Source organism: Populus alba, chromosome 11 (genome assembly GCF_005239225.2).
Source record: "Populus alba chromosome 11, ASM523922v2, whole genome shotgun sequence".
NCBI lineage: Eukaryota > Viridiplantae > Streptophyta > Magnoliopsida > Malpighiales > Salicaceae > Populus > Populus alba.
In genome coordinates, this window is record NC_133294.1 from 22,186,581 (window position 1) to 22,211,752 (window position 25,172).

At 34.1% G+C, this 25,172-nt stretch overlaps 4 protein-coding genes across 4 annotated transcripts; 3 read left to right on the forward strand and 1 right to left on the reverse strand.

Annotated features, from left to right (window-relative positions):
* Positions 1-5,395: 5,395 nt before the first annotated feature.
* Positions 5,396-7,457, reverse strand: LOC118040794 (1-aminocyclopropane-1-carboxylate oxidase homolog 1). Its single transcript, XM_035047833.2, has 3 exons — positions 6,779-7,457; positions 6,308-6,629; positions 5,396-6,024 (listed from the first exon to the last, which is right to left on the reverse strand). The coding sequence occupies exons 1-3, from the start codon at positions 7,306-7,308 to the stop codon at positions 5,767-5,769; spliced, it is 1,110 nt and encodes a 369-aa protein (XP_034903724.1). The 5' UTR covers positions 7,309-7,457; the 3' UTR covers positions 5,396-5,766.
* A 2,294-nt stretch (positions 7,458-9,751) lies between these two features.
* On the forward strand, positions 9,752-12,735 carry LOC118040796 (uncharacterized). Its single transcript, XM_035047834.2, has 8 exons — positions 9,752-9,905; positions 10,342-10,507; positions 10,878-10,968; positions 11,066-11,124; positions 11,623-11,683; positions 12,040-12,130; positions 12,232-12,308; positions 12,417-12,735. The coding sequence occupies exons 1-8, from the start codon at positions 9,878-9,880 to the stop codon at positions 12,531-12,533; spliced, it is 690 nt and encodes a 229-aa protein (XP_034903725.1). The 5' UTR covers positions 9,752-9,877; the 3' UTR covers positions 12,534-12,735.
* Positions 12,736-14,344: 1,609 nt separating this feature from the next.
* On the forward strand, positions 14,345-15,609 carry LOC118040797 (uncharacterized). The gene is made up of 3 exons (XM_035047835.2): positions 14,345-14,502; positions 15,089-15,248; positions 15,345-15,609. Exons 2-3 carry the CDS (start codon positions 15,090-15,092, stop codon positions 15,390-15,392), a joined length of 207 nt encoding a protein of 68 aa, XP_034903726.1. The 5' UTR covers positions 14,345-14,502; position 15,089; the 3' UTR covers positions 15,393-15,609.
* A 1,503-nt stretch (positions 15,610-17,112) lies between these two features.
* On the forward strand, positions 17,113-22,201 carry LOC118040799 (protein CHUP1, chloroplastic). Its single transcript, XM_035047847.2, has 7 exons — positions 17,113-18,310; positions 18,798-19,733; positions 20,076-20,207; positions 20,549-20,730; positions 20,826-20,937; positions 21,399-21,548; positions 21,836-22,201. Exons 1-7 carry the CDS (start codon positions 17,522-17,524, stop codon positions 21,914-21,916), a joined length of 2,382 nt encoding a protein of 793 aa, XP_034903738.1. The 5' UTR covers positions 17,113-17,521; the 3' UTR covers positions 21,917-22,201.
* Positions 22,202-25,172: the final 2,971 nt, after the last annotated feature.

Below are 25,172 nucleotides of genomic sequence, written 5' to 3' on the forward strand. Positions count from 1 at the left end.
AATAAAAAACCCACGTAAAAAAGAAAAAAAGCATCATATGATAATTGACAAATAAACAACCTTTCCCTTCTTTTTTATGGTGATGTTACAAGAAGATCAATTAATTTAATATTTCGCCTTCCACCATGGATCATCACATTCATTCGTTGTATTCTAAATATAAATATATTGTGGAAATGGCAATAATGTTGCACATGTAATGGCATAATTGCAGCATGGTCTAACTTGTTATAGCATAAACATAGTTATAAAACTCGATTTAATCCATGACTTATTAAAATCTCAATCATAAATTGAGTAAAAATTAAATAAATTTTATATCACTCAAATCCTAACCCAATCAATCAAGTTGCAGGTTAACTCATCATGTCAACTCCCATTTAATTTAACATATTCGAGTAAAGCTTTAAATCGATAAGTCATTGAACTGACTCACCAGCTTGGATTCCAACCTTGTATCAAGTTACAAGTTGACTTATCATATCAATTCTCATCTAATTTAACATGTTAAAGCAAAGTCTTGAAATGATAACCCATGAAACTAAGTTGAGTGTTATAAAACTCAATGACTTCCATGGTTTTGAACCCTTCATATACTAAAGGAATTATTCCCTTTCCATGCAGGTAATGGATGGCCGGTTGTCTAAGTCCTAGCTAGGCTGAAAACAAATATTACAAGTGGTGGTTTGTTGGATTTGGTCACCTTATTATTTTTCAACGTTCTAATTTTTTTAGTACCTAACTTGGTGTTGACTTCAGACTTGCAGCCACTTGCATTGTTTGACTTTCCAATCACACTCAAGACTTGAAGAAGAAGAAGAGCCTCCTCTAATAAGTGACTTCCAAATCCCTTCTCACCATGCTTTCAAATCTCGAGGAAAAAGACAAGTGGAGATGAGATCTTTAATTTGGTGCTTCCATTTAAAGGAAAATAATTAACTATTAATCCGTTTCTTAATCCTAAGACTTTGCATGATCAAGGGATAATCCATGAAATGTTTCCATCGTTTCAAGCAACATGATCATGTGACAATTCTAGTCCTTAAATCCTAGAAAAAGAGTGGATGAAGTCATGGGAACTCGAAGAAGATTATGTGTTTTACTTGTTCTAATTGTATGTGTTAATTTCTTAATGCCTTCAATTTGATTGAATTAATACTGTAAATTAACTTAATTAATCTCTTCTTAAATTCCCATGGCCCAATTGAAGTCTACATGATATAGGATTAGGGTTAGGTAAAAGGATAAGAGAGAGAGAGAGAGATCAAATGAAATTGATAAGAAATTCTGAAAATTCTAGATTGCTTTGACTAAGTAGTGATTAAGATGGAGATATACTGGAATTAAGCCAATTAATTGATGGACATGGACCGAACTTACGATATCTTAAAAGAGAAAATCAATAAATTTTTGACCAAATCATACTTAATATATTGGCTCTTGGAGGGGTCTAAAAGTTAACTATATGTTGATTTATTTCTGTATTTTTTAAAAAAATTAATTATTTTTTTATTTTAAATTATTTTTTTAATATTTTTAGATTATTTTAATATATTAATTTTAAAAATAAATAAAATATTATTTTAATATATTTTTAATAAAAAAACATTTTAAAAACCATCTATGAAGCGGTTTCTATGCCTTGGTTTTCTTTCCTAGGTAGCGGATAGGTAAGGTTCCTGTTCCTATATACAAGTTTTTTTTTTTTTTGTCACTATTCCTTTCTTTAATTGCCATTAATTGAATTGGACTTCATATTTTAAACATCTAAATCAAGAAAAAAAATTCTTGACATAAATTATGCCAATTGTACGGCTGACAAGTATGGCCACATGCACGCATATAAGTGGACAGGGAGGCTTGAACAATCAAGAACTAGAAGCATAACCGTATAAGATTTGAGAGAGAGGTTAAGATTAACAGGATCATAAACTTAAGGGACCACAATGGTATTTACCCTGTAGAGTCGTCGGCATGCTCCACCAGCAAAGTGTTGAAAAGTCGCCCCTTTTAGCTGCCGATTTAGGCCAACTATTTTAAACACGAAATTGCAGATTCCACGGACAATCTTTGCAGAGAGTGGATGTTGATTGAAAGCAAAGTGCCTTAATTTGTAGTTGGCTGAAGTTGTAAGGCAGGCAGGTCACCTTTCTTCTCAAGGTGTGGTTAGATGGGGTGTTTGATTGTGATTTGTTGGTTAATTTAGGTGTTTGATTCAAAGTTATTAAATCAGTCGAGTCTCGGGGTAATAAAATAAAAAAATTAACCCAAGTTCTCTTATGTTATTTTAATATTATTTTTAAAAGAAAGATAATATGATATTATTTCAAAGATTTTTTTAAAAAATCAAGTTTAATTTTAATTGGATTGTATATAGAGACTTGATCAACGACTTATTAAGTTGGCAGTTTGATTATGATTTAATGGTTAAGATATCTATTTTTTTCAAGATTTTAAAAAATTAAATATAAAAAGAAATTAGAAGATACAATATGATGCTTAAAGCTCGACTCTAAGTGCTTCATAGTTTGTAGTTTCTCCTCTTATGCTATTTAACATATGCTCAAGTTCAAGAAGGATTGGTAGAAAGAAATTGATGATATATACATTATTGTTTATAAGAAATTTTATTACTAGAAAATATGACAATAATTTTTTGTTTTAAGAACACACAAATTGTTGAATAAAAAAGATGCAGCTACGTATAAAGTTATATTTAAAAGTATGATAATAATTGATTTTCACTCGAGAAACACATCAAAATAATATAATTAAAATTATTTTTGATACCAATATATTACAACGAGTTAAAAACAAAAAAAATTAAAAAAATTAAAAAACGTTTTTGAAACGTAAAAACAAACACGTTTCAAGAGAAGAGCGGAAAAATCACCCCCCTTAATTTCTTAAGAAATCATAATAGTCCTCAATAATCTTAAGATTCTCAATATGCCCTCCCTTTCTAAACAACCTTGATAGTTTTTGAAGCTCTCTCTCATTACTCCTCGACATTCCTTGATCTAACATTAATTTCTAGCTTAAAACTAACAAAAACGCATGTTCTTTCAATTCGTGAGCAGGGATCTCAAGCATGCTCTTCTCTTTCTATTAAAAAAATTAAAAAGAAGAAGAAATTGTTGTGGACGAGTGAAGCAATCCATTGACCCCTACCCTACATCCTACACATTTGACAAAGAAACGAAGTGGTCACGTCCTTTTTGCCTCCATGGGACCATGTGAGGTTTGCCCTGCACAGATCCATCTCTTTCCAAGTGCTTGCCATGAACACACCAAATCACTGCAAAAGCAAAAGAGAAAACATAATTTGTGGGATTGTTTTTGAGGCACTCTTTAGCCTTTTCTTCTGTTTATGTTTGAACTTTATGATATGATAATACTAGCAAAAAGGGACCTCAATGCAGGAAGATTCAACACGACGCGCTCGAAGACCTTGAGGGAAGAAGAACATCCCAAAAACAGAGGAAGCAGGCTGGTGTACGGTCACAGAGACATGGCCCTATCAATATCATAATAGCTGTATTTGATTCCAGAATTGATCTGGAAAAGTATGTGGGTTATTGGGCCGTGAATCATCGGGCCAATCATTATAGCCTAATGATATTGTTTTGTTTTTCTCAAAATAAAAAAAATCTTAAAAATTAACCTACATGAGACGGAGGAGTTTCAACTGAGTTCAAATGAGTCAATATTAGTAAATTACTTTAAAATAGTAAATTACTTTTAAAATAGTAAATTACTTTAAAATAGTATTTGATATTGTGATAGTGATTTTTTTTAAATATTTTTTTATTTGAATTTTTTTTATTTTTAATATTTATTTTTGACATATCATAACAATAAATAAAATTAATTTGAGAAAATAAATAAATTCAAAAGCGTTTTCTAATTACAAAAATAAAAATAATTTCTAAATTACAAGTTTCTAATTCCAACCTTACAGATGGAATCAAATTTACAATACTTGTGCGGCTACGGTTTGTAAAAAAGAAGTAAACCACCCGTTTGGTTAACCACAAACCACAGTTTAATTTGACGTGGGTCCTATTAGAAACTGCGTTTCAAATGCAAAAAATGAAAAGCAATTATCTTTTGCTTTTCATGCGTTTCTGCTCTCTCTCATCACCAACGATTTCCAATTGCTTTCCCAACTGTTCTCCTCTGTCCCTCATCAATTTGCAATAACTCTTCCCAACGGTAAAAAAAAAAACCCAAAAATTTCACTGAAAGCAGTGTTGAAGATCTACGTCCAGTTTCTTTTATGCGGTTTCACGTCTCTCTCACCACCAAACTTTCCCAACAACGGATTACGGTCAACCTCCAACGGATTACGGTTGCAGATCAATTACCTAGTCACAAACTTATTCTTAGTCACAAAATCACTGAAATTCCCTTCCTTCAAAACGACGACGTCCTTGTTGTCAATCTCAGGCTCCTTGTAAGAATCCAATTCGGAGTCATCGAGATCAGAGTAGTTGTCGAGGTCATCTTCGTTGTCGAATTCTTCGTCGAATTGGTCTGGATCGGGGTAGTGGTCCTGGTCGTGGCCGTGGCCATGAGGAACGGTGTCGGTTTCTTCTTCGAGGAAACTAAGATCCTCATCGTCATCTCCGGCGGCAGCGTTTTGGAGTTTTGAGAGAGAGGGAGAGAGCTGAGAGAAGAGAAGGAGGACGACGAGAGAGAGGAGGAAAATGAAGCGAGTCAACATTGTAACTTTTTTTTTAAAATATAAAAACAATTATTTAAAAAAATTCTAATTTCCATGAAACGTAATTCTAAAGGCGCTTTTCAAGTCAGCACAGCACCAGGTCTTGGACGACATTGTCTTGATATTTATTTTCAGTGATTTTGAACCACAGTTTTACCAAACACAAAACTGCTTTTTTTCCACCACAATTGTTGAACCACAGTTTTGTAACCAAACATAAAAAACTGTTTTTTTTAAAACCACAACTTCAACTACAGTTTTAACCAAACACCAACTTTTTTTAAAATCAACCTCACAAAAAGTACTTGTTATGAAACTGCTTTTTATAAACCGCAACCATAAAAGCTATAACAATACCAAACACACCTTTGGTAATAAATATGGAACCAATCCACTGACTTGCTCCAGCTGTCGTGGGCTTGAACAAAAATATACAATGATATTGCTGGGAAAAAGTAAAAAAGAAAGCCAAAGCAAACACGGTTGAGCTCACTGTAACACATTGGTTCGTCTGTGCAGGACAACTTGGGTTTGAAGCTTTGAACTGTGGTATGTACTATCTTTTGTATGGATTTCTACGTGTGTGATTGCTTTTAAGGCAATCTGCTTCAATGGGAGCTTAAAATAACCATCGTTGTCAAACTAGATTCTTGAATGACGAGAGATAAATTCGTCGAAAAAAGGAAGAGAAGTGATCCTAAGTTTCATACCATTTCCTGCTGTAGTTTTTCTTTTAAAAATGGCCGGCTGCCACTTCCAGGCTAGCCTCGAAAAATGACAGCAACCCAACCACACCTAACCAGCTTGCAAGTCCAGCCGATATGAAATGTCTAAATGTAATTTAGTCGAAATACATGCTTCAGGTAATATATTATCACCAGCACAAAGCAAGTCCAACGGATCCGAAGAGGAAACATATGAAACAAGACAAGGCGGCAAGCAAGACAACCTCGCTCATACATAAGTGTCACCGTTCGAAGGAACAGCATTTCACTAGCATTCTAGCTAGAGCTTGAGCAAGAAGACACTCACAACCAGTTTCACAGCTTGAAATGCTCCAATGCAGAGATCCCATCGAGCCCTTTTGCGTAGTAGTGGGTTACCAAGTCCTTCACGGTGGTTTCTCGGTAGATTGCGGGGCTTTCTTCTGATAGCAACTCCTTGATTGGCCCATATAGTCTCGAGGCATTCTCAGGTGGAAGGTGTTGCCTTATAAAGCATGCCACAGAAATTCTTGGACCTACAGTTCTTGCTAGCACTCTGTGCTGGACACTAATAAATCTGTCATTCGAAATTAACTGCACCAAGACATGGAGAAAAGGTAAGACATATGGACCTACAGTTCTTGCTAGCATCATCTGGTTATGATCATGAGCATGGCAAGTTGCAGCTCTCATTCAAAATTGTAATAGCATTGTCTCAGAGAGTGGACTGATTTGGTTCCAAATTGAAGTACAAATTCAAGTCATCATAACTCTCTGCCGCTCAGTTTAGATCATTCATCAATCAAGTAGAGGTATTAAACTTTACACAATCATTACCTGACAAGCCAATGAAGTATGTATTCGGACATGAACTTACCTGTAACATGTCTCCCAGGTTTACAACAAGAGCTCCTGGAATGGGGTTAAGATCAACCCATTGATTTTCATGGAGGACTTGGAGGCCACCAATTTGGTCTTGCAGAAGAACAGTGAGGAAGCTACTATCAGAATGGCTGCTAGTGCCAAAAGTCAAATCTGGTTCAGGACATGCTGGGTAGTAATGGCCCAGAAAAAAGAGTCCCTCTGCACAGTGTATGTCTTTAAGGTAATTAGGATCAAGTCCCAGTGCTTCTGACAGCAATTCGAATAATCTTTGTGCTAAAACCATTACTTTGTTTGAGTAATCAATCATTATATCTCTGCAAATCGATTAAATAGACATATTAATAGAAGCATAGCACAAACACCTTAAATGCAACAGCTAAAAACTACTTTACAATTATAAACAAAAATCAAATCTTTTTTCTCTCATGAATCCATACTTTTACCAACTCTATTACCAACTAACCTGCACGCATCAGGCAAGTCTTGGGGATTCGGCTGGCGAGGAGCCATGACACAACTCAAAGTATCTCTCCAATTGGCAGCTGGGGCTTGGTAAAGATCAAAATTTGAATTATAAAGCACCTTCCTTGTGTAATCCCTTGAATACCATTCTTTCTTCACTTCACTTTCTTGCTCATGAAACCTAGCTGCTCCACGAATCATTTCCTCCAAAACACTAACTGGGATTCCATGATTGACCACTTGAAAGAAACCCCACTCGGAACAAGCATCTCTTACTCCCTCGACTACCTTTGCACGCTGACTTCTATCTTCATCTATGCCTTCGAAGTCTATCAATGGAACAGCCGCATGCTGATCAGAAATATCACTTGAAACATCTGATCTTTTGTCATGAACGAATATGTTTGGAATCTTGGTTATTCCATTATCTATTAGACCCTTCACTCCAGCTCTCGTGTCATCAAAAGCTTTGAGCTGACTTTGTTTGTCGTGGTTTGATTCTTGAACTTCAGCTGAGCTTGTGATCACCATGTTGTTCTTGATTTTTTATGGTAGGAGGAGGGGCAATTGAGATTTTATTTTGACTTCAAGACATGTAAGGCTCTTAAGGATTTGGACAAGGAGTCTCGTCACCTTTGAAAGTGACGTGGTTAGTTTTACCATGAAAAGGTAAAGACCCAGCAATTTGATCATGGAAGAACCATTATTCATGGACTCAGGCAATCTCTAAGTCCAGATGTGCATGGATCTGATAAATTTTCTCCCTACTTTAACAATGATAATTTTATTTTAATAGAAAAATCCTTACTTAAAGGGATAATTAATTTTTCTTGAATCGATTCTAACTTAATCATTAGAGAATTTTTAAATAGATAAGCAAGAATTTTTTGCTGATAATAACGATAATCCACCTATATTTTGTTTTATAATATATTTTTATTATAAAAAGGATGATCATATTATCAGAACCAAAAGATTAATGATTATATTTCTAGCCCAGATCTGACTTTCAAGCACACAAATAAAACAAGACCTCATGATGATTCATTAAATTAGTCCATCCAAGCTGGGTTGGGCTTACAGTTGTTGGTTGGTTGCTTGCCTGCCTTGCACCAGGGCAGGAGTTATGGCACTTGTCCTTCCATTGAAGGGAATTTTTTATTTGAATATGAGTCAGATCCTTCTCAATTTTTTTCTTTTTACTTTAGAGATTAATGTGTATTATCAAAATTGGAACTTGAAACTCGTTTCAGTTTTTCATCTTCCATGGGTAAATCCCTCAAAATGGAGTGTGATTAGCTTCAGCAGAGCTACATGGTCACGAAGATAGTTCATCACCACTGTAAAGTATTGCAACAGATCATTAGCTCATCTCCGCTCTCAGTATTGCTATTAGAGCTAGTCTATCCTTCTAATCAAAGAACTCGACGCATGCATAAACATCGGCTAGGAGAATTATGAATTGATGCAGTACAGTAGCAAGAATTTCAAGAAGCTCCAGCATTACCGATCAGACTCCAACAGTCCAGTAAAACGATAATACTGAGAGTGGAGATGTGATTAATTTAAAGTACCCAGAATCCCAAAAAAACAGATGTGCTAAAATCTCCTAAAAAATGAGATTAATTTAAAGTACACAGAATCCCAAATGTAAAGATGTTTTTTCCCCTCTACAGAAATGGACCATATGGGGTTCCTTACCATACCAACTCAAAAGCACCAATTCGAAAGCCTTACAGGCCACAAATGGCGTCATGTGATGATTTACAGTTACATCTTAATGCACTCAAGATGGAATATCATAGCTAGATTGAGAGAAATCCCAGCAGATCATGCAATAAATCTTCGCCTAAACTAAAGCTTCATTCATGTCGAATCATGAGCCAGACTTCACAAGGTCAAGCACATTAGACTAGGGAAAAAAACAATTCACTTTCATGTCGAAGAAGATAACACCCCACTCTTCGCCTAAATTAAATTCACTTTCATAGCTAATTATCCATGAACCCCAGCTCTTTCCACGCCCAACACAAAAACAACAGATACTTAACAACACAAATAAGGAAAAAAAACTTAACTAGATTTCACAACTAAAAATCCATACATCTAGCCAATTCCCCCGCAAACAAGTGTTTAGTATCTGGCGAAATCCGATGCAAAAAATTCAACATAATCCTCTGAATGAAACTGAGCAAGCTCAACCGGACATGCCTTGTGGGGTCTCTGCATGGCAAGTTCAACACAAACAAAAACATCCCACGTCATATTTTCCAAAAATCACTCAGCAAAACAATAGAAAGTTCGAATCTTTAGCATAACTAGCATACAAAAACTTCCATCTTCTTGCCATAAGAGAGAACAAGATGGCGTGTCAGACAAAGCCTGTGTGGTTTCATTGGATGGTTTGGTCCAAAACAAACACTGCCCCCATCACCTACAAAAAAAGATCCCATCTTTATAAAACTTTCATTTAAGTTTTGTTAGCTAAGAAGCAATGCATAATAAAATTTGGACGCTACATTATTCACTAATATTGATAGCAAAGAACAAAACAGCTTTAAAAAAGTTTAAAGCTTTTTAACTTACCATCATAGAAATAGGAAATTCTGTCCTTGGAGCGCATTTTTTCAGACAAATTTAGCAGACGTAAGATATACTTTTTAATTCTCTTACAGCTTAATAACTGATAAGTTTTTAATATTGTTTTTTAAATTATTTTTTATGTAAAGATATATTAAAATAATATTTTTTTTTAATTTCAACATTAACGTATTAAAATATCAGGAATTATTAAAAATAAAATTTAAAAAATTCAAAAGATTTTAACACAAAAACACTTACTCTTGGAGAGAGAGGGAGTGTATAGTGCAGGTTTATGTTTTGAATCTTTATATACCTGTACAAGATTGCTATTGTTTCATAAGGACATAAATACCCTTTTGTTTTATTAATATTACAATGGTAGCACTTTAAAAGGTCTGCTATCTCCGTCTAAAACCCTAAACCAAAGCAAGCAAAGCTCGCATCTTTGCTTCACTCTCGTTTATAACCTTCTCTTGTCCCTTGAAGTAGTAAAGGAGCCGCCTTTCGTAAACTAACCATGCCTAAGTCTAAGCGTAACAGGCCAGGTTTGCTCTGCCTTTCTCATATTTGAGCATATACATGACTGTGACCGTATCTTGTGTGGGCAATTTAGTCTTTGAGAGAAAAACTGGCTTGTGGGTGTTTGGGATTTTGTTGTTTTAGGCTTAAAAGACAACTGGGTATAACTTAGTCTGGGTGATAGCTGTAGTTTTTGGGTTTAGTTTGTTGCGTAATTGTGGGGATTTTGAACTTGTTTTGATCAACCTTTTTTTTTTAATTGGGGTTTCAGTATTTTGGATCTTGAGCTTGTGTTGCTCTTGAATTATATAGGCAAGAAAATCTGCGTAATTTCATGCTTTATGTTGCTGTTGGAAAAAAAAAGGAATAAAAAAAATAACTCTGGAGGTCATAGAAGATGATAATTTGCAATATGGATGATCGGTTTTGTTATTTATAGAGGTTTCGTTGTGTGATATGCAGTTACATTATCAAAAACAAAGAAGAAGGGGAGGGAGCATAAAGAGTCTATAGTGAATTCGATAAGGGATGCTGTGGAGAAATACAATTCTATTTATGTGTTTAGTTTTGAAAACATGAGGAATCTCAAATTCAAGGAGTTCAGAGAACAGCATAAATTAACCAGCAGGTAGCTTCTGTTTTTCTTTTTGTTTCTTTTTAGTAGAAGACAAGCCACCAGAGATTGTCTTCTCATCAATAAATGAAATTAATAATGGTAAATGTTGATCGGTTTGGGGTTAGATAGTTTGCTTCTGGATTGCTGAATGAAACTCCTTCTGTTGTTTGGGGATGCCTTTTAACTATATGTGATTCAAGATAGCCATCTTCTTGAATGAAACTCCTTGTGTTTTTGTTTTCCTCAAAACTTTATCTCATTTTTTTTTTTTTGAAACAATTAGTTCATGGGAATTTCAAGCACTTGGCTCTTCAACATCTTACCAACTTGTAGAGCACTTGGTTCTCTATACGTAATCAACTTGCTGTTATGGTTTTGTCAGATTCTTCCTTGGGTCAAACAAAGTGATGCAGGTTTCTCTGGGCCGATCTGCTGCTGATGAAATCAGGCCGGGTCTTCACAAAGTTTCTAAGGTAGCATGAACATATACACAGCCATAGTTTCTACATCTTTCTATCTTGATAAAGAATGCTGATGACTTACCTTTTCTTTATGCATTTTTTCTCTTAGCTTGTATGCGGTGATTCTGGACTTTTTCTTACCAACTTGTCAAGAGAAGAAGTTGAAAGGTAACCCGAGTACTTATTGTGATAAATGTTACATCCTGTACTCTATTGGGTTGTTTGAAAATAGAGGAACCAAATAGAGGTCTTGGTGTCTTGCTGTTATCAGAATTATTCCAGTAATCTTTTTGATGAAGTAGAAAGAAACTTTAATTACTCAAATAATTTTTATTTATGTTATTATTTGAATATAAAGAAGAGGAAACCTCATGTTCCTCAGTAAGAAAATGATAGCCACTCACATAAGTAATGCCTTGTTACCTGTGACAAAAGGGCCATATTCATAATGTGCTTCTAAAAATGTAAGGCAGTGCCATATGTAACGGGTCAGCTGGGGGACATATACACTGATCATTTATAATATAACACTTCTAGTTCTTTATTGGGAGCTTGTACTTGAAAATATGTTTATGGATTTGGTTGAATTTCTGGCAATTTTGCGCACCTATTCTGTGATAAAAATACAACTTCATGAGTTAAATGTTTTTAGTTGTCTTTTTGCAGGTTGTTTAATGAGTATGAGGAATACGACTTTGCAAGGACAGGAACCTCTGCAACACAAACGGTATGCAAGATCTTTTATGGCTGGCAGTAGACTTACATACTGGTTGAATAGGTTGAACAGTGCCTTGCTGCATTGAATCAAATAACTAGATACATCCATGCACATGTATAATGATTAGTATATACATACCTTTTTTGTAATTTACTAAGAAAAATATCATCGTGGATCTTTAACTTGCTATTCAGTCTGTCCTTTTTTAACATCCACTTGAAGTCTCCAGTTTGGAAACAGTCAAATTTTTTATTTCATCTTCATCAAAATATAAATGCTTAGTTTAGACGCATTATAAATCAATTACCTACTCTTTTGCTCTGTGTATAAGTTCTTTAATTCTAACTTGTTACTGGGTTTTTCAGGTGGAACTCAAGGAAGGTCCCCTGGAACAGTTTACTCATGAGATGGAGCCCTTCTTGCGCAAGCAAGGGATGCCTGTTCGGTTGAATAAGGGTACATAATTGCGTTCTGCTATTTTCTGTCTCTTGCATACCCGAACAACACACATGCACAAAGGACTTGAGGTCTGTTATTAAATTTATCGTGGTCTGCAGGTGTGATAGAGCTTGTTTCAAACTTTGTTGTCTGTGAAGAAGGGAAGCCTCTCTCGCCTGAATCTTCTCGCATACTGGTTAGTTCTGGCATGGCCTTTAACTTTGCTTGCTAGTTAGCATGCTCACAGTGTTTCTTTCTTTTCTTCTGGTTAAGATACGTGGCTGATGTATTTTACTTATTTCAGCGCTTGCTAGGCACCAAGATGGCCACCTTCCGACTTCACTTAATTTGCCGATGGAGCCCTGAGGATTTTGAGCTTTATAGAGAAGGTCTAGATGAATCAGATGTTGAATCAGCATAAACCTATGCAACTCATTTAACTATTTGCAATGGTATTCATGTGAAATCAATCAAAATCGTTGAGAGAATACCTGTGTAATTGAAGTTAATTGCCGTAGGTGTTGAATTTTTGTAGTTCAAGGTGATACAGGAGGAAGATCCTTTCTTTATGTAATTTTGGTAATCGAAGACAGCATGTTATTTTATTGTTGAGTTTGTTTTAACCTTGAGCTAAATTTCAGCTTCATTTCTTTTGAGCTCTTCTCAGGGTCTGTGTGCGGGTGATAATTTGTGGTTCGAGAATTATGCTTGTAATTCATGGTTATTAAAACCGGCTCGGGGGTTGATTTGGTCAAGAGATTGGGTCCTAGGTTTTATGGGTAAACTTAGAAAAATAAAAAATATATATATATTTAAAACTTTAATATTCATATAAAAAAATTAAGAAAAAATCAATGTAAATATAGGTTGTATATATTGTAAATAATAAAATTTAAAAGAATATTTTATTTTACTTTTCATTTTATATTAAAAAAATAATTTTTTTAAAAATATAGAGTATATATTAATAGGTTTCAAATCTCATATTAAAAAAAGATAATTTTTTTTAAGGGATAAATTATATATGTAAAATGACTTTAAATTTCACATTGAAAAGATACTATGTTATCTTTTTAAGTTGAAGTATTTAAATAAAAAAGTTTTTTTTATCTTATATTGATAAAAAACCATTTTTTTTTCTGGAGAACATAGAGTATATATACTAATAAGTTTTAAATCTCATATTAAAAAAAAAAAACATGGGGTCTTGTTCGGGTTCACCTGGATCATGGGTTGACTTGTTAGGTCAACTAGGTTTTGTCAAGTTGTTATTCCAACTGATCTTTTATTAAACCTGGATCGATCTAGCCATCGAGTTAACCGAGTTACGAGTCAACCTATAATGTTTAATAACCAGGTTGTTATCTTGAAGTTTTATTGTTATTATAAGAGTGATATTTGTAGTAGTTGTATTGTAAAATATATATATTTTTTTATAATAATATATATTTTTTATATGCACGTATTAAAATATATGAAAGTATTAAAAAAAATTTTAATTTTTTTAAAATGCTAAAACAAAAATAAACGGATCATTTTATTTTATTTGGCATTTGCTGCCTCGAAAAAATGTTCCTAGGCCCAAATGCTTGTAATTCACTTGTTGTATTTTATTCATTTTAAAACAATAATTAATTTCTAAAAAATGATCATGTGTTGAAATTTCAATACCAAACCCTAAGTTGCAAGAGAACTACCCATGAGTGGGAAGAACACAAATGAAATTCTAGTCGGTAACTAATCACAAAGGAGCAATAATGAAGGAAAAGGGCATTGAAGAAGAAAACAATTAAGCAATACCATTTCACAAGAAAAAAATAGCAGCATCAATAATATGTTATATGAAAAATGTTGCAGTCTTTGAATCATGGGATTAATTTAGAAATTAATTAATTCCACTAATTTAATTTAACTAGCTTTGAATTCGTTTTTCTTAGTAATTCTAATAGCAAAAGAACGCTATACTAAATATTTTTAAATTAATTTTTTGTGTTTTTCAACCAAATTAATTAATGGTTTGTTTCTCATATTGGGTTTGAATTCAACTATGAACAATCTGTCTAAATACTTCAGTGAGAAGGAAATTAGTCTCTTTACATGAGGAATTGTTGAGAAATACCTATATGGGAAGAGAGAGAAAATAGAAAAAAAAAATTTAGTTTGTGTGAAAATATCCTTATTCATATTGGATTTGATTTTCTCTCAATTTATCACAGGTGATAGTGTAATTACACAAAACTATGGGGAAAAACGTGTAATTTAAACAAAAAAACCTCAAAAAAATAGACCTTCACTGTGTTCTCTCAGTCAATTCTCCACAGACAAACTTCTCTGGTCTCTCTCTCAGCATCCAAATCCTAACCAGACTTTCTTAAGCTCCATTCATCAAGGTAATCCCTTTTCTCTTTCAATCTATCCATTTCAATATCTTCTCTCAAAACCCTAACCTTTTTGGCTTTTAATGGACTGTTTCTCATTAGGATTCTTTGAATTAATCCTTCATTTTAAATTTTTTGAGATTTTATTCAGTTTGGTACATCAGAATTTGGATTATAGGCTTTGATTATGGTCTTATGATGTTTGTTTGTATCTTTATTTTATCTGAATGTAGTTATTGAACATTTTTAGTTGATGGGTTTCAATTAAATCTGAGAGTTTCCATGTAAATATTTTGTCTTTAAGGCACCCAATTAGTATCTAATTCATGTGAAGATTGTTTTTTTAATTACCCAATTAGTATCTTTTCATGTCAAGATGGTTTCCCTGGGTGCCAAATTAGAATTCTATGACTTCTGTGAATTGGGTTGTTTTTTGGCTTCTTCATTTAATGACTGAAACTGGGTTTTTTGGCTAGGCCCTATTGTTTGGTTATTGTGTTTATTCAATACTCGTTCGATGTTGTTTATGTGTTAACATGATGGATTTGTGCTTGTGCTTAAAAAGATTGGGATTTTTTGTTGTAATTTGAAATTTAAGGATGACGATCGAAGAACCTTTTCGACCACGTGAGAAGCTATTAGAGAAACAGAGATATTTCCAAAGCATTCACAAGCACACATATTTGAAAGGACCTCTTGATAAGATCACCTCTGTTGCCATTCCATTAGCATTCGCAGGCACCACACTTTATCTTATTGTGAGTAGTCTAGCCTCTAGTTTTACGTACCAACTCTTGTTGATGATTTTCCATGCCTTAAGATGATTTTGAACATGTTATCTGTTTTTACTTCAGGGGCGAGGAATCTATAACATGTCTCATGGGATTGGAAAAAAGGAATGAGGAGGGAGTTTGTGTCATGATCGGTTTTATGTTCTTTGTGCTCGTGTTTTGAAGGATTATTTGCTTTTGCATGTGGATAGTGTTGTTCCTAAGGTTCTTGTTAAATAATTGCATGGTTGCTGGCTGGCTGCAGCTACCAATGGAACTAGAAACTTCACCGGTGAAGTCTTTGTTCTCTATTTAACCTTTAATGCCTGCACGTTTGAATTTCAGGGTTTCCCTAGTTGTTTGGACCTCTTTGCTAGCTCCCTGTGTGTTCCCATTCAATTTCTCTCTCTTTGCGGAAACACCGATCTCACCAGGCAATCATACCTTGCTTCTTACTTGTTGTGACTATTCGCGCGAGTTACCGAGCGCTTGGTTAGATTTAGATTTCTTGTGCGTTTTTTAAGAGTATGTGGGGTTCAGGTCGACTCAGTCATCTGTGAGACAGTTATTTGAGCAGTTAAGTTGTAGGACCAAAGCCCTCACTGAATACCTGACAGGGAAGGCTGAAAATTTTGTAGCCAATATTCTTTGCACCTTTCCCAATTTATTGCATATTTCCAGGCTTCCAAGCTGAAAATGGGGTGCTGATGTGCAACCAGAAGCTCATCATTGATGACAGGGAAGTGCAAGGACTAGTGTCGTGTGTCGTGGTGAATGCCAGTTCATGAAGAACTAGCCCTGTCAAGGTGAAGTTTAAGGTTCATTGTGACGTCATCAGATCCCCCTAGTCTTCATCAGATTTCCTAGGGTTTTTGCCCAAACTTTCCTATTTTCTGGATCAAGCCCTCCAGGTTCATGGATGGCTTCAAGAGACCAAAATTTGCTCAATGAGACCCTTTTGAGAGGATTTAGATCCCATCTTCAAATTAGAAAAGAGAATTTGGCAAAAGCAAATGATGCAGGAGAAAGAGAGATTCGAAACTAATAAAGAACCAGAAAAAGAGAAGAAAGGAGCTGAAGAAGAAAAAAAGGTGAAGGAGGAGAATTGCAACTTGTAATAAAATAATATCAAATCTAATAATAAAATTCACTAATTTTTTTTTAAATAATCTGAACTAAAAAACATAAGTTAAATTTCCGGGTTTTGATTATCTAAAAAGGCTACCCTCCATTATTTATTATTATACACGTACATAAATCTTGTCTAAGATCTAGTTAATCAAAAATCTTGTCTAAGATCTAGTTAATCAAAAGAGTAATTTAAAGATAATTAAATTCAAATTATATTTTAATTGAGTTGATGTATCAAGTCAATTAAGTGTTTTTTTATAGAATTAATTCTCATCTAGTTTGTTATTAAACTATTTTGGGATATATCTCATATTGATTGACTAGTGAATTGATTGTGAATTTTATTGAATTTATACCTTGTTCAGCATTGTTATTAAATTATATTTAAAAAATAAAATTACTTAAATCTTTTAATTTTTTGAATTAAAATATATTAAAATAAAAATTTTATAAATAAAACAATATTATTTAATACATTAAAGAATATATTTAAAAAAAACAAATTCTGCCGGTCTCTCTCAGCTCATCATGAACAAGCTGACAATTAGTGGCCCATTAAATGTTTTGACCTCACTTGTATTCCAAACCCTATCGTGTGGAATGTGGACCCCACCTGGCACAGAAAACGACCGTTGCACACTCTCCCTCGTACTCCTCAAACCCTAACAAAAATAAACTCAAAAACTACAAAAATGTTTTCTTTTTTAAGAAAAACAAATTCAAATTTCAAACGTTCAAAATCCTGTAATAAAGAAAAGCTGCCACCTTTTCTAACGAATAATCTCCTTCCTTCACTCACTCCACTCTATCAGTCCGTCTTGAGAACTGGACTCTTTTCTTCCATTTCTAGCGCTGTACACTCCACCATTCACATAGCTCCCACTTCAAATTCAAGTTCTTGCACCATCAAGAATCTAGCTTTCTGTTCCATTGAGGACCAACCCATGATTTCTGCTTTGATTTTTTGTTACCTTTCTTAGCCTCTTGGTTGAAGAAAACCCATTTTTGAGCTTCAAAGAATTTATGGGTTTTAATTGATTGTAGGTTGAATGATCAGAAGTCCAAACCCTTTTTTGTTTTTTGTGTAGGTTTTATAGAGGTGAAAGTTTGATCTTTTTTTGTTCAACAAAATGAGAGAAGAAAACACAGTTGAAACTAAATCAAAAGCAGTAAAATTTGCTGATCAAAACCAAGCACCAAAGCCACAAAACATTAAAGGAAACAACAACAACAACAATGGTTCAAAGATCAAGTCTTCATGGGGTTCACATATAGTAAAAGGTTTCACAGCAGATAAAAAGATCAAAACGCAAACAATCACAGTAACAGCCAAGAGACTTCCACTAGCAAGCTCAGAGACCACAAAACAAAAGAACTCTCTTGTGAATTCTCATTCAAGAGTCAAGAGATCACTTATTGGTGATTTAACCTGCTCAGTTACAGGAAGCCAGGTGCACCCACAAGCCTACCAGGCCAATCACAGGAGACAATCTTCAGGGTCAAGAGATTTGTTTGTGGAATTAGACCAATTAAGGAGCTTGCTTCAAGAATCAAAAGAAAGGGAATTTAATTTACAAGCAGAGTTATCAGAGGTTAAGAGGAATGGAAGAGTTGTGGATCTTGAAAGGGAACTTGAAGCTAGAAGAAACGAAGTGGATGAGCTTTGCAAGAGAATTGCGGTTTTGGAGTCTGAAAAAAGTGGTCTTTGTGAACAAGTGAATGAGTTGTGTTTGATTTCAGAGAAGAGAAGTGAAGAGGTACTGAAAAGGGAAGGGAATGAGAGTTCATTGGGGAATCTTGAAATGGAAGTTGTGGAATTGAGGAGATTGAATAAGGAGCTGCAGATGGATAAGAGGAACCTTGCCTGCAAGCTCTGTTCTTTGGAGTCTCAATTGGCGTCTCTTGCCAGGTCTTCTGAGGTATAAATATTCAACTCTTGTTCCTTTCGTTCTGTGTGCTTTGTTTACGTGATGAGAAAATGTAGTAGTAGAAAAGAAAATGAAGTTAAGTTTTTCAAATTTAGAAGTTTTCAGCATTAGGGACTGGAAAGAATAATGATTTGAGATAAACTAAGTAGAATCTATGGATAATTTATTTAGTTTTTTTTCTAGAAAACAAAATAGATTTAATTTGGCAATGTTTAATTCCGTCTTGATATTAAAAGTTTAATTCTTTTGGCATTTTTTAATTCTGTCTTGTCGATGACAAGTTAGTTCTTTGATCCATGCTGTAGTCTACATCCATTGTTAGTTACTTTTTTATGATGGGTTCAAGAATTTAATTGGAAAGCAAACAGAGGGCCAATGATGTCAAATTGATGGAATTCTCCTTTCTTTTTGCTTGAAGAGTCTAAGTTTAACATAACGAGCCAGGATTCACTACTAAACTCTCTCTTGAATTTATCAGAGTGATGTTGTTGCAAAAATAAAAGCTGAGACATCTTTGCTAAGGCACACAAATGAAGATTTGTGTAAACAAGTTGAGGGTCTACAGATGAGCAGACTAAATGAGGTGGAGGAGCTAGCCTATCTGAGGTGGGTCAATTCATGTTTAAGAGATGAATTGCGTAATTCATGTTCAACGATGAATTCTGACAAGGCCTCAAGCCCCAAATCGGTAGAGAGGAGTAATGAATCTGCTGGCTCAATTTCTTGCCAGAGTAATGACTACTTAGAAAGTAATAGTAAAATGAGACTGAATTTTATTAAAAAGTTGAAGAAATGGCCTGTTACTGATGAAGATTTGCCAAATTTAGAATGCCAAGATAAAAATTGGGTCCCCTCGGAAGATGGGAGAAGTCCTAGAAGAAGACACTCTATAAGCGGATCAAAGCTCTGTTTAGAAGATTTGGCACCGAATAGGAGAAGGCAATCTGATGTTTTTATGTGTTTAAAGGAAATGGAAAACGAAGTAGAGCTTGTAAGTTCCGAAAAGTATGAGTTGGATATAATGCAAAGACCCCAAATCCTTGCAAACTGCCAAGAGACCAACAAAATTGTAGGTCCATTAGATGTCGAGAAAAGGACTTTGCGTGTTCCAAATCCCCCTCCAAGACCCTCATGCTCTGTTTCTACGGGACCTAAAGAGGAAGTTCAAGCTCAAGTTCCACTCCCACCACCGCCTCCGCCTCCCCCACCACCGCCTCCAAAGTTCTCAGTTAGGAGCACTACAGCAGGAGTGGTGCAGCGAGCACCTCAAGTTGTAGAGTTCTACCATTCATTGATGAAGAGAGACTCCAGAAAGGAGTCTTCAAATGGAGGAATCTGTGAAGCCTCAGATGTTGCGAATGTTCGGAGCAACATGATTGGTGAGATTGAGAACCGGTCATCACATTTGCTTGCTGTAAGTGATTTCTTACTTCTAATCCCAAGGTCAATGACAAGTGATTTCATTGAATAGCTTGGATTCCCTTTCTTATTTGTGTTAAAAAATGTTGAATTTTATTGTGTTACTATGAATAGAGAGGAATGGAATAAAAACCTTGTAAGCTGGCAACATTCTAGGATTAATTTGCTGCTGTGAGAATGCAAGTATTGTTTTCTTTTCGACTATTGTCAGATGGATATGAAATGAAAGAAACAGTTCTGAATTTTTTCTTTCCATAGAGTTTGACATTTCTGCGCGGTATAGAAGTTCAAACGCTTAAAAGTGATTCTTTCTTTTTCTCTTATTTTTTTTTCTCAGATTAAGGCAGATGTTGAAACTCAAGGAGAATTTGTCAATTCTCTGATCAGAGAGGTCAACAATGCTGTTTACCAGACCATTGAAGATGTTGTAGCATTTGTGAAGTGGCTTGATGATGAACTCGGCTTTCTTGTAAGTTTTTCCTGGATAGAATTAACTTATTTGTAAAAGGATTCCATAGAATTTTATTGCCATAGGCTACGAATAAAGCAAGTTAGGAAGAAAACCCACAAATGCTGTCACGGCTCCGCAACTGCTATACCACTTTTTACAGCATGTACTTGATATACTTTGAAAGCATTTACATGGGCTACAATCACCTTGAAAATCCATGAAACATGGAACTTGAAGTAGGGAACTTCTATATGCACATGGCATCCATACTTCTCGAGTTGAATTAACAAGGGAAAATTGTACACAGTAATGACAAAAGGATTTCATATCATCCTCGTAATCCATTCGTTTATGTGAAGGTGGATGAAAGGGCAGTCCTGAAGCACTTTGATTGGCCAGAAAAGAAAGCTGACACGTTGAGAGAAGCAGCATTTGGGTTTAGTGATCTCAAGAAATTGGAGTCTGAAGTGTCTTACTACAAGGATGATCCCCGAGTTCCATGTGACCTTGCTCTAAAGAAAATGGTTGCTTTGTCTGAGAAGTAAGAATCTGAAATTTTGCACCGTGGCAGATATATAGTAATTTTGTGCCGAATCTCCAGTTTATAAATATATATTAATTGGATATCATCTGCAGGATGGAGCATACAGTTTATAACCTTCTACGAACAAGAGAGTCCTTGATGCGCAATTGCAAAGAATCCCAAATTCCCTCGGATTGGATGCTTGACAATGGGATTATTAGCAAGGTAAGCTTCAGTAAGTCACTCCATTCTTTTCTTGTTTAGTTTTCAATATTATACAAGTTAAACATTACAAGATTTAGGCCAATAAAAGAAAGAAATGAATTATGTTCCTTCTTCTCCTTCATAAGAGGATTGGATCAAAGTACTAGAGGTGAACAAGCAGCAAAGCCTGGTATTGATATGAAAAGGAGTGGCGTTTGGATTAATACAGTTGAGAAAAGGAAAAAATTAGTCTTAACAATTTCATACTTATGTTAATGCCACCTACATACGACTCTAGGCTTTTACTTTCTAAATGATTTCTGGAAATGCTAAACCTACATATGACTAGGGTTTTACTTTCTAGATGCTTTCTGGACATTTTCTAATAACAGATCTTCCTGCCAATCCTTTCATGCTTCATTTCAGGCAAGAGGTATTTACTGACTTTCACGTGGAAATGAATTCCTAATTTTGTGTTGCAGATAAAGTTTGGCTCAGTTAAGTTGGCGAAGAAGTGCATGAAGAGGGTAGCCACGGAAATCCAGTCGAAGGCAGCAGCAGCGCTAGAAAAAGACCCTGCTCTGGACTATATGCTACTTCAAGGGGTTAGATTTGCTTTCAGAATCCATCAGGTTTGTACCGTGATAAGCATTTTAATGGCTGTTCATTTTATATTTTCTTGTTCTATTAAGCACCAATAAGATACCTGTTTGTGCTCATAGAAAAGTAGCATTTAGAACGTGATTGTTGAACTGAACTGTTTGGTTTGGTTGGCATTTACTAAGAACATAGATAGGGGTAAAGAAACAGCTGAGACTAACAAAGGAAGCGTATGGCAGAAACATCTAAATAGTGTTCATGAAGGGGAAATAGAACGATGCATGGCAAAAGTTATTGATTCTTTTCTTGCGTTATGCAGTTTGCTGGAGGATTTGATGCAGAAACAATGCATGCGTTTGAGGAACTTCGCAACCTTGCTCACCTGCTTAACAAAAAGTAAAGATGAATGGTGGGGAGTGGGAGCAATTCGGGCTTGCCATCTCAATAAGCTTTACCTGGATATCTAATCTATGTAGTGAAGATCTGGCTGGGGTAGTGTATGTAATGTATGGTGTGGTTTGCTCAGGGTTTTAAACAGTTGAAAGTTGTACAAGTTTTGTGTGTGATATAGGAAGCAATTTTGTTTGAGCTTTTTTACTCATTCTTAAAACAAAGGAATGTAAAATTTGATAAGAATGCGCACAGCTTTTCATACTCAAGTTTTCTATCTGGAAGGTTTCTGTCAGATTTGTCCACTTAAGCCCCCTCGCTGTTTTCTGGGCACACATGGCTCTCATGGACAGTTTCTTGGTGCAGTTGCTCTTGTTCAGTCAGCTCCTTGGCTTGTTTTGAATTCTCTTGACAAATAACTAGACAAGGCAAGCAAATTCCTTAGATCATACCTCTGTCTGGAAAGCTACTGCTCAAGCAAGCTTGGGAAGTTGTTGGTGTTCAAATTCAGAAAAGGGCCTCTCCAGATCACCGGAGTTCTATCAGATTCCTGGCATTGGGACCAGGGATCTTAAGAACTCTCATCCAAAATGAAGATACAGGAGCTTGCAAATAACATTTGAATTTGAAGCTTTCATGCTTCTTGGCCATTGTACATTTTTTTCAAGTTCAAGTCCCATGAAAACTGTGAAAGAACTATCTCAATATAAAAGCTTAAGGTGTTAGGTAAAATTACAAGATATAATTTATATTATTCTTTATCACACCTCCTCAAGTGAAAACCCTTTAGGTTTGAAATTTGCACAAATTCATATTATCTTGTGCTTAATTTTTATTAAATAAATAGGGATGGTGAGATTTGAACTTGTGACCACTTGGTCATCAAGGCTCTGATAACATGTCAAAAAATTATCTTAACCTAAAAACTTAAACTGTTAAGTAAAATTTCAGAATATGATTTATATTATTTTTTAATAACAAAAACTCCATCATAACCAAGCCAAGATGATGATAAAACCAACCTACCAACCCTTCTTCTCTGCAAAAAATCTGTCAGGTAGGAAGGAATTGGATTTCCATCTCATTTATTGGAAATGGAAGCTAGCTCCATGTCAAATTGCCATTGAAGGCAACAGCAATGACAGATGATCCAAAGAGTAAAAACAAAGAAAAGGGAAATCCAGTCATGGACCCAGGGAACCAGGCCAATGGCCTGTATACTTGGAAAAAACAACAGTTTAAAACAATGAAACTGTCTATAAAAAGAACAAGTGAATTTATTATTATTATTATTATTACTGTTTTGTATTGTTTTCCAGCATGATTTTTAAAGATATATTAAATTTAAAAATATCAATTTAATATCTTTTAAAAACAAACCTTCTTTTAAAAAATATTAATCTATCATTTTTTTTAATTTAAAAACACATAGATTATTTTAATAATTTTTTTAAAAAAAAATCTCAGCAAAAAAGAGGGGTAAAAGAAAGGACCCTGGGGGATTTGACATTTGACAAGATGTAAGATCAAGCAAGCAAGCAACTTGGTGGCCCAAACAAAACAAGAAAGAAAAAGGAAAGAAGGATCTTCACTGCCTAGTCAATCAAATTGATTTTCTCCTTCAATTCTCGATTTTACCCTTCCTCGAATCTTTCCTCTTTTTAACCCCCAGGGATTATGGAGAAAATTTTAAGACTTTGGAGAAACTACCTTTAAAAGAAAAGACTTGTAATTAATCTCTACGGGTGTCTTTGCCTACACGGCCAAGCAATGTTTTTAAAAATTTTCCTTCTTTTTTTAAATTGATTTTTAATTTTTTTTTTAAATCATTTTAATATACTTATATCAAAATAAATTAAAAAATACATTATTTTTAAGCATTTCCAAATAAAAAAATACTTTAAAAAATAATCACTATTGCAATGTCAAACACTAATAAACCAGGCTATATTTAATTTCTACATTCTTCTACAGGTATCGTTTGTTTTTATGGTCGAGATTATATTTACGTACGTTTTTAAAATATATTTGGCATGAAAAAGCACTGGATTGATATTTTTAATGTTTTTTAGTGATTTTGAGGTGCTAATATTAAAATAAATAAAAAAATATTAAAAAAATTATTTTAATATATTATTAAACCAAAAAAATACTTTTAACAAACACTAATAACCAAACACAGACTTAGTGTTCTTTTTAATAGTCATAAAAGTTGTTCATTTGTTTCCAAAATTAGAACAATGTTCCAAATTGCACTCTTGAAACCTTTATCAAACTGAAACGTTACGCTTCTAAGATTTGAATTTGTATTATGATAAAATATTTTATAAAAAATTATTTTTTTATTTTTTTTTTAAATATATTTTTATATATTTTTATCGTAAAATATTTTACAGGAAAACAAATCAATATAAAATATTTTATAGTTAACTTTAAAACTTAGTTCATTTACAGAAAAAAAAAATTAACTCATAAAATTTTATAAATAATAATTTATTTATAATATCATTCAACTATATTAATTATTACTTTCATTTCATTACCATCACCTCTTCTTTTATCATCGTTGTTATCTCATTAACATCAAAATTACTACTACTACTACTACTACTATTATTATTATTATATATCTTCTCTTTCACTATTATAATTACTATTATCATCATATTATCACTATCGCGGTATCATCATCACTACCAACTTCTTTTTGGCCATCTTCTTTTGAAAGCAGCTAAAATAAGAATAGGGATAGGATGGTGTTTGTCTAACGGATATTAGCCGAGGTTTGGAAGTTTTCTTCCTAAAGAATTCAAGTCTAAATTCTTTTCTCAACAAAAATCTCTTCGGATCACGGCCGCAAATTGCAGAGCACCCTATATCAAGATTTGTTTCAGGCCACAGGGAATCTAGTGTGTTGGTGTGTTTACTAAAAATTTTTTATTTTATTTTATTTTAAATATATTTTTTATATTTCCAAACCGTTTTAATTTACTAATAACAAAAATAACTTTTTAAAATATATATAATTTTAATATATATTTTTAAAAAATATATTTTAATTAACTGTAATTGTTATTACAATTTCAAATAGGTTATAGCAAGCGTGTGGAAGCTAGCTATGCACTGCAACATAATATTTTAATTCCTCTTTAAAATACTTTGAATTATGTACCATAGAAATAACATTAATTCATCAATAATTGGAAACCGATGGGGGGTATAGACAATTTTGTAATCATTGATATATATAGACCTGAATATTATAC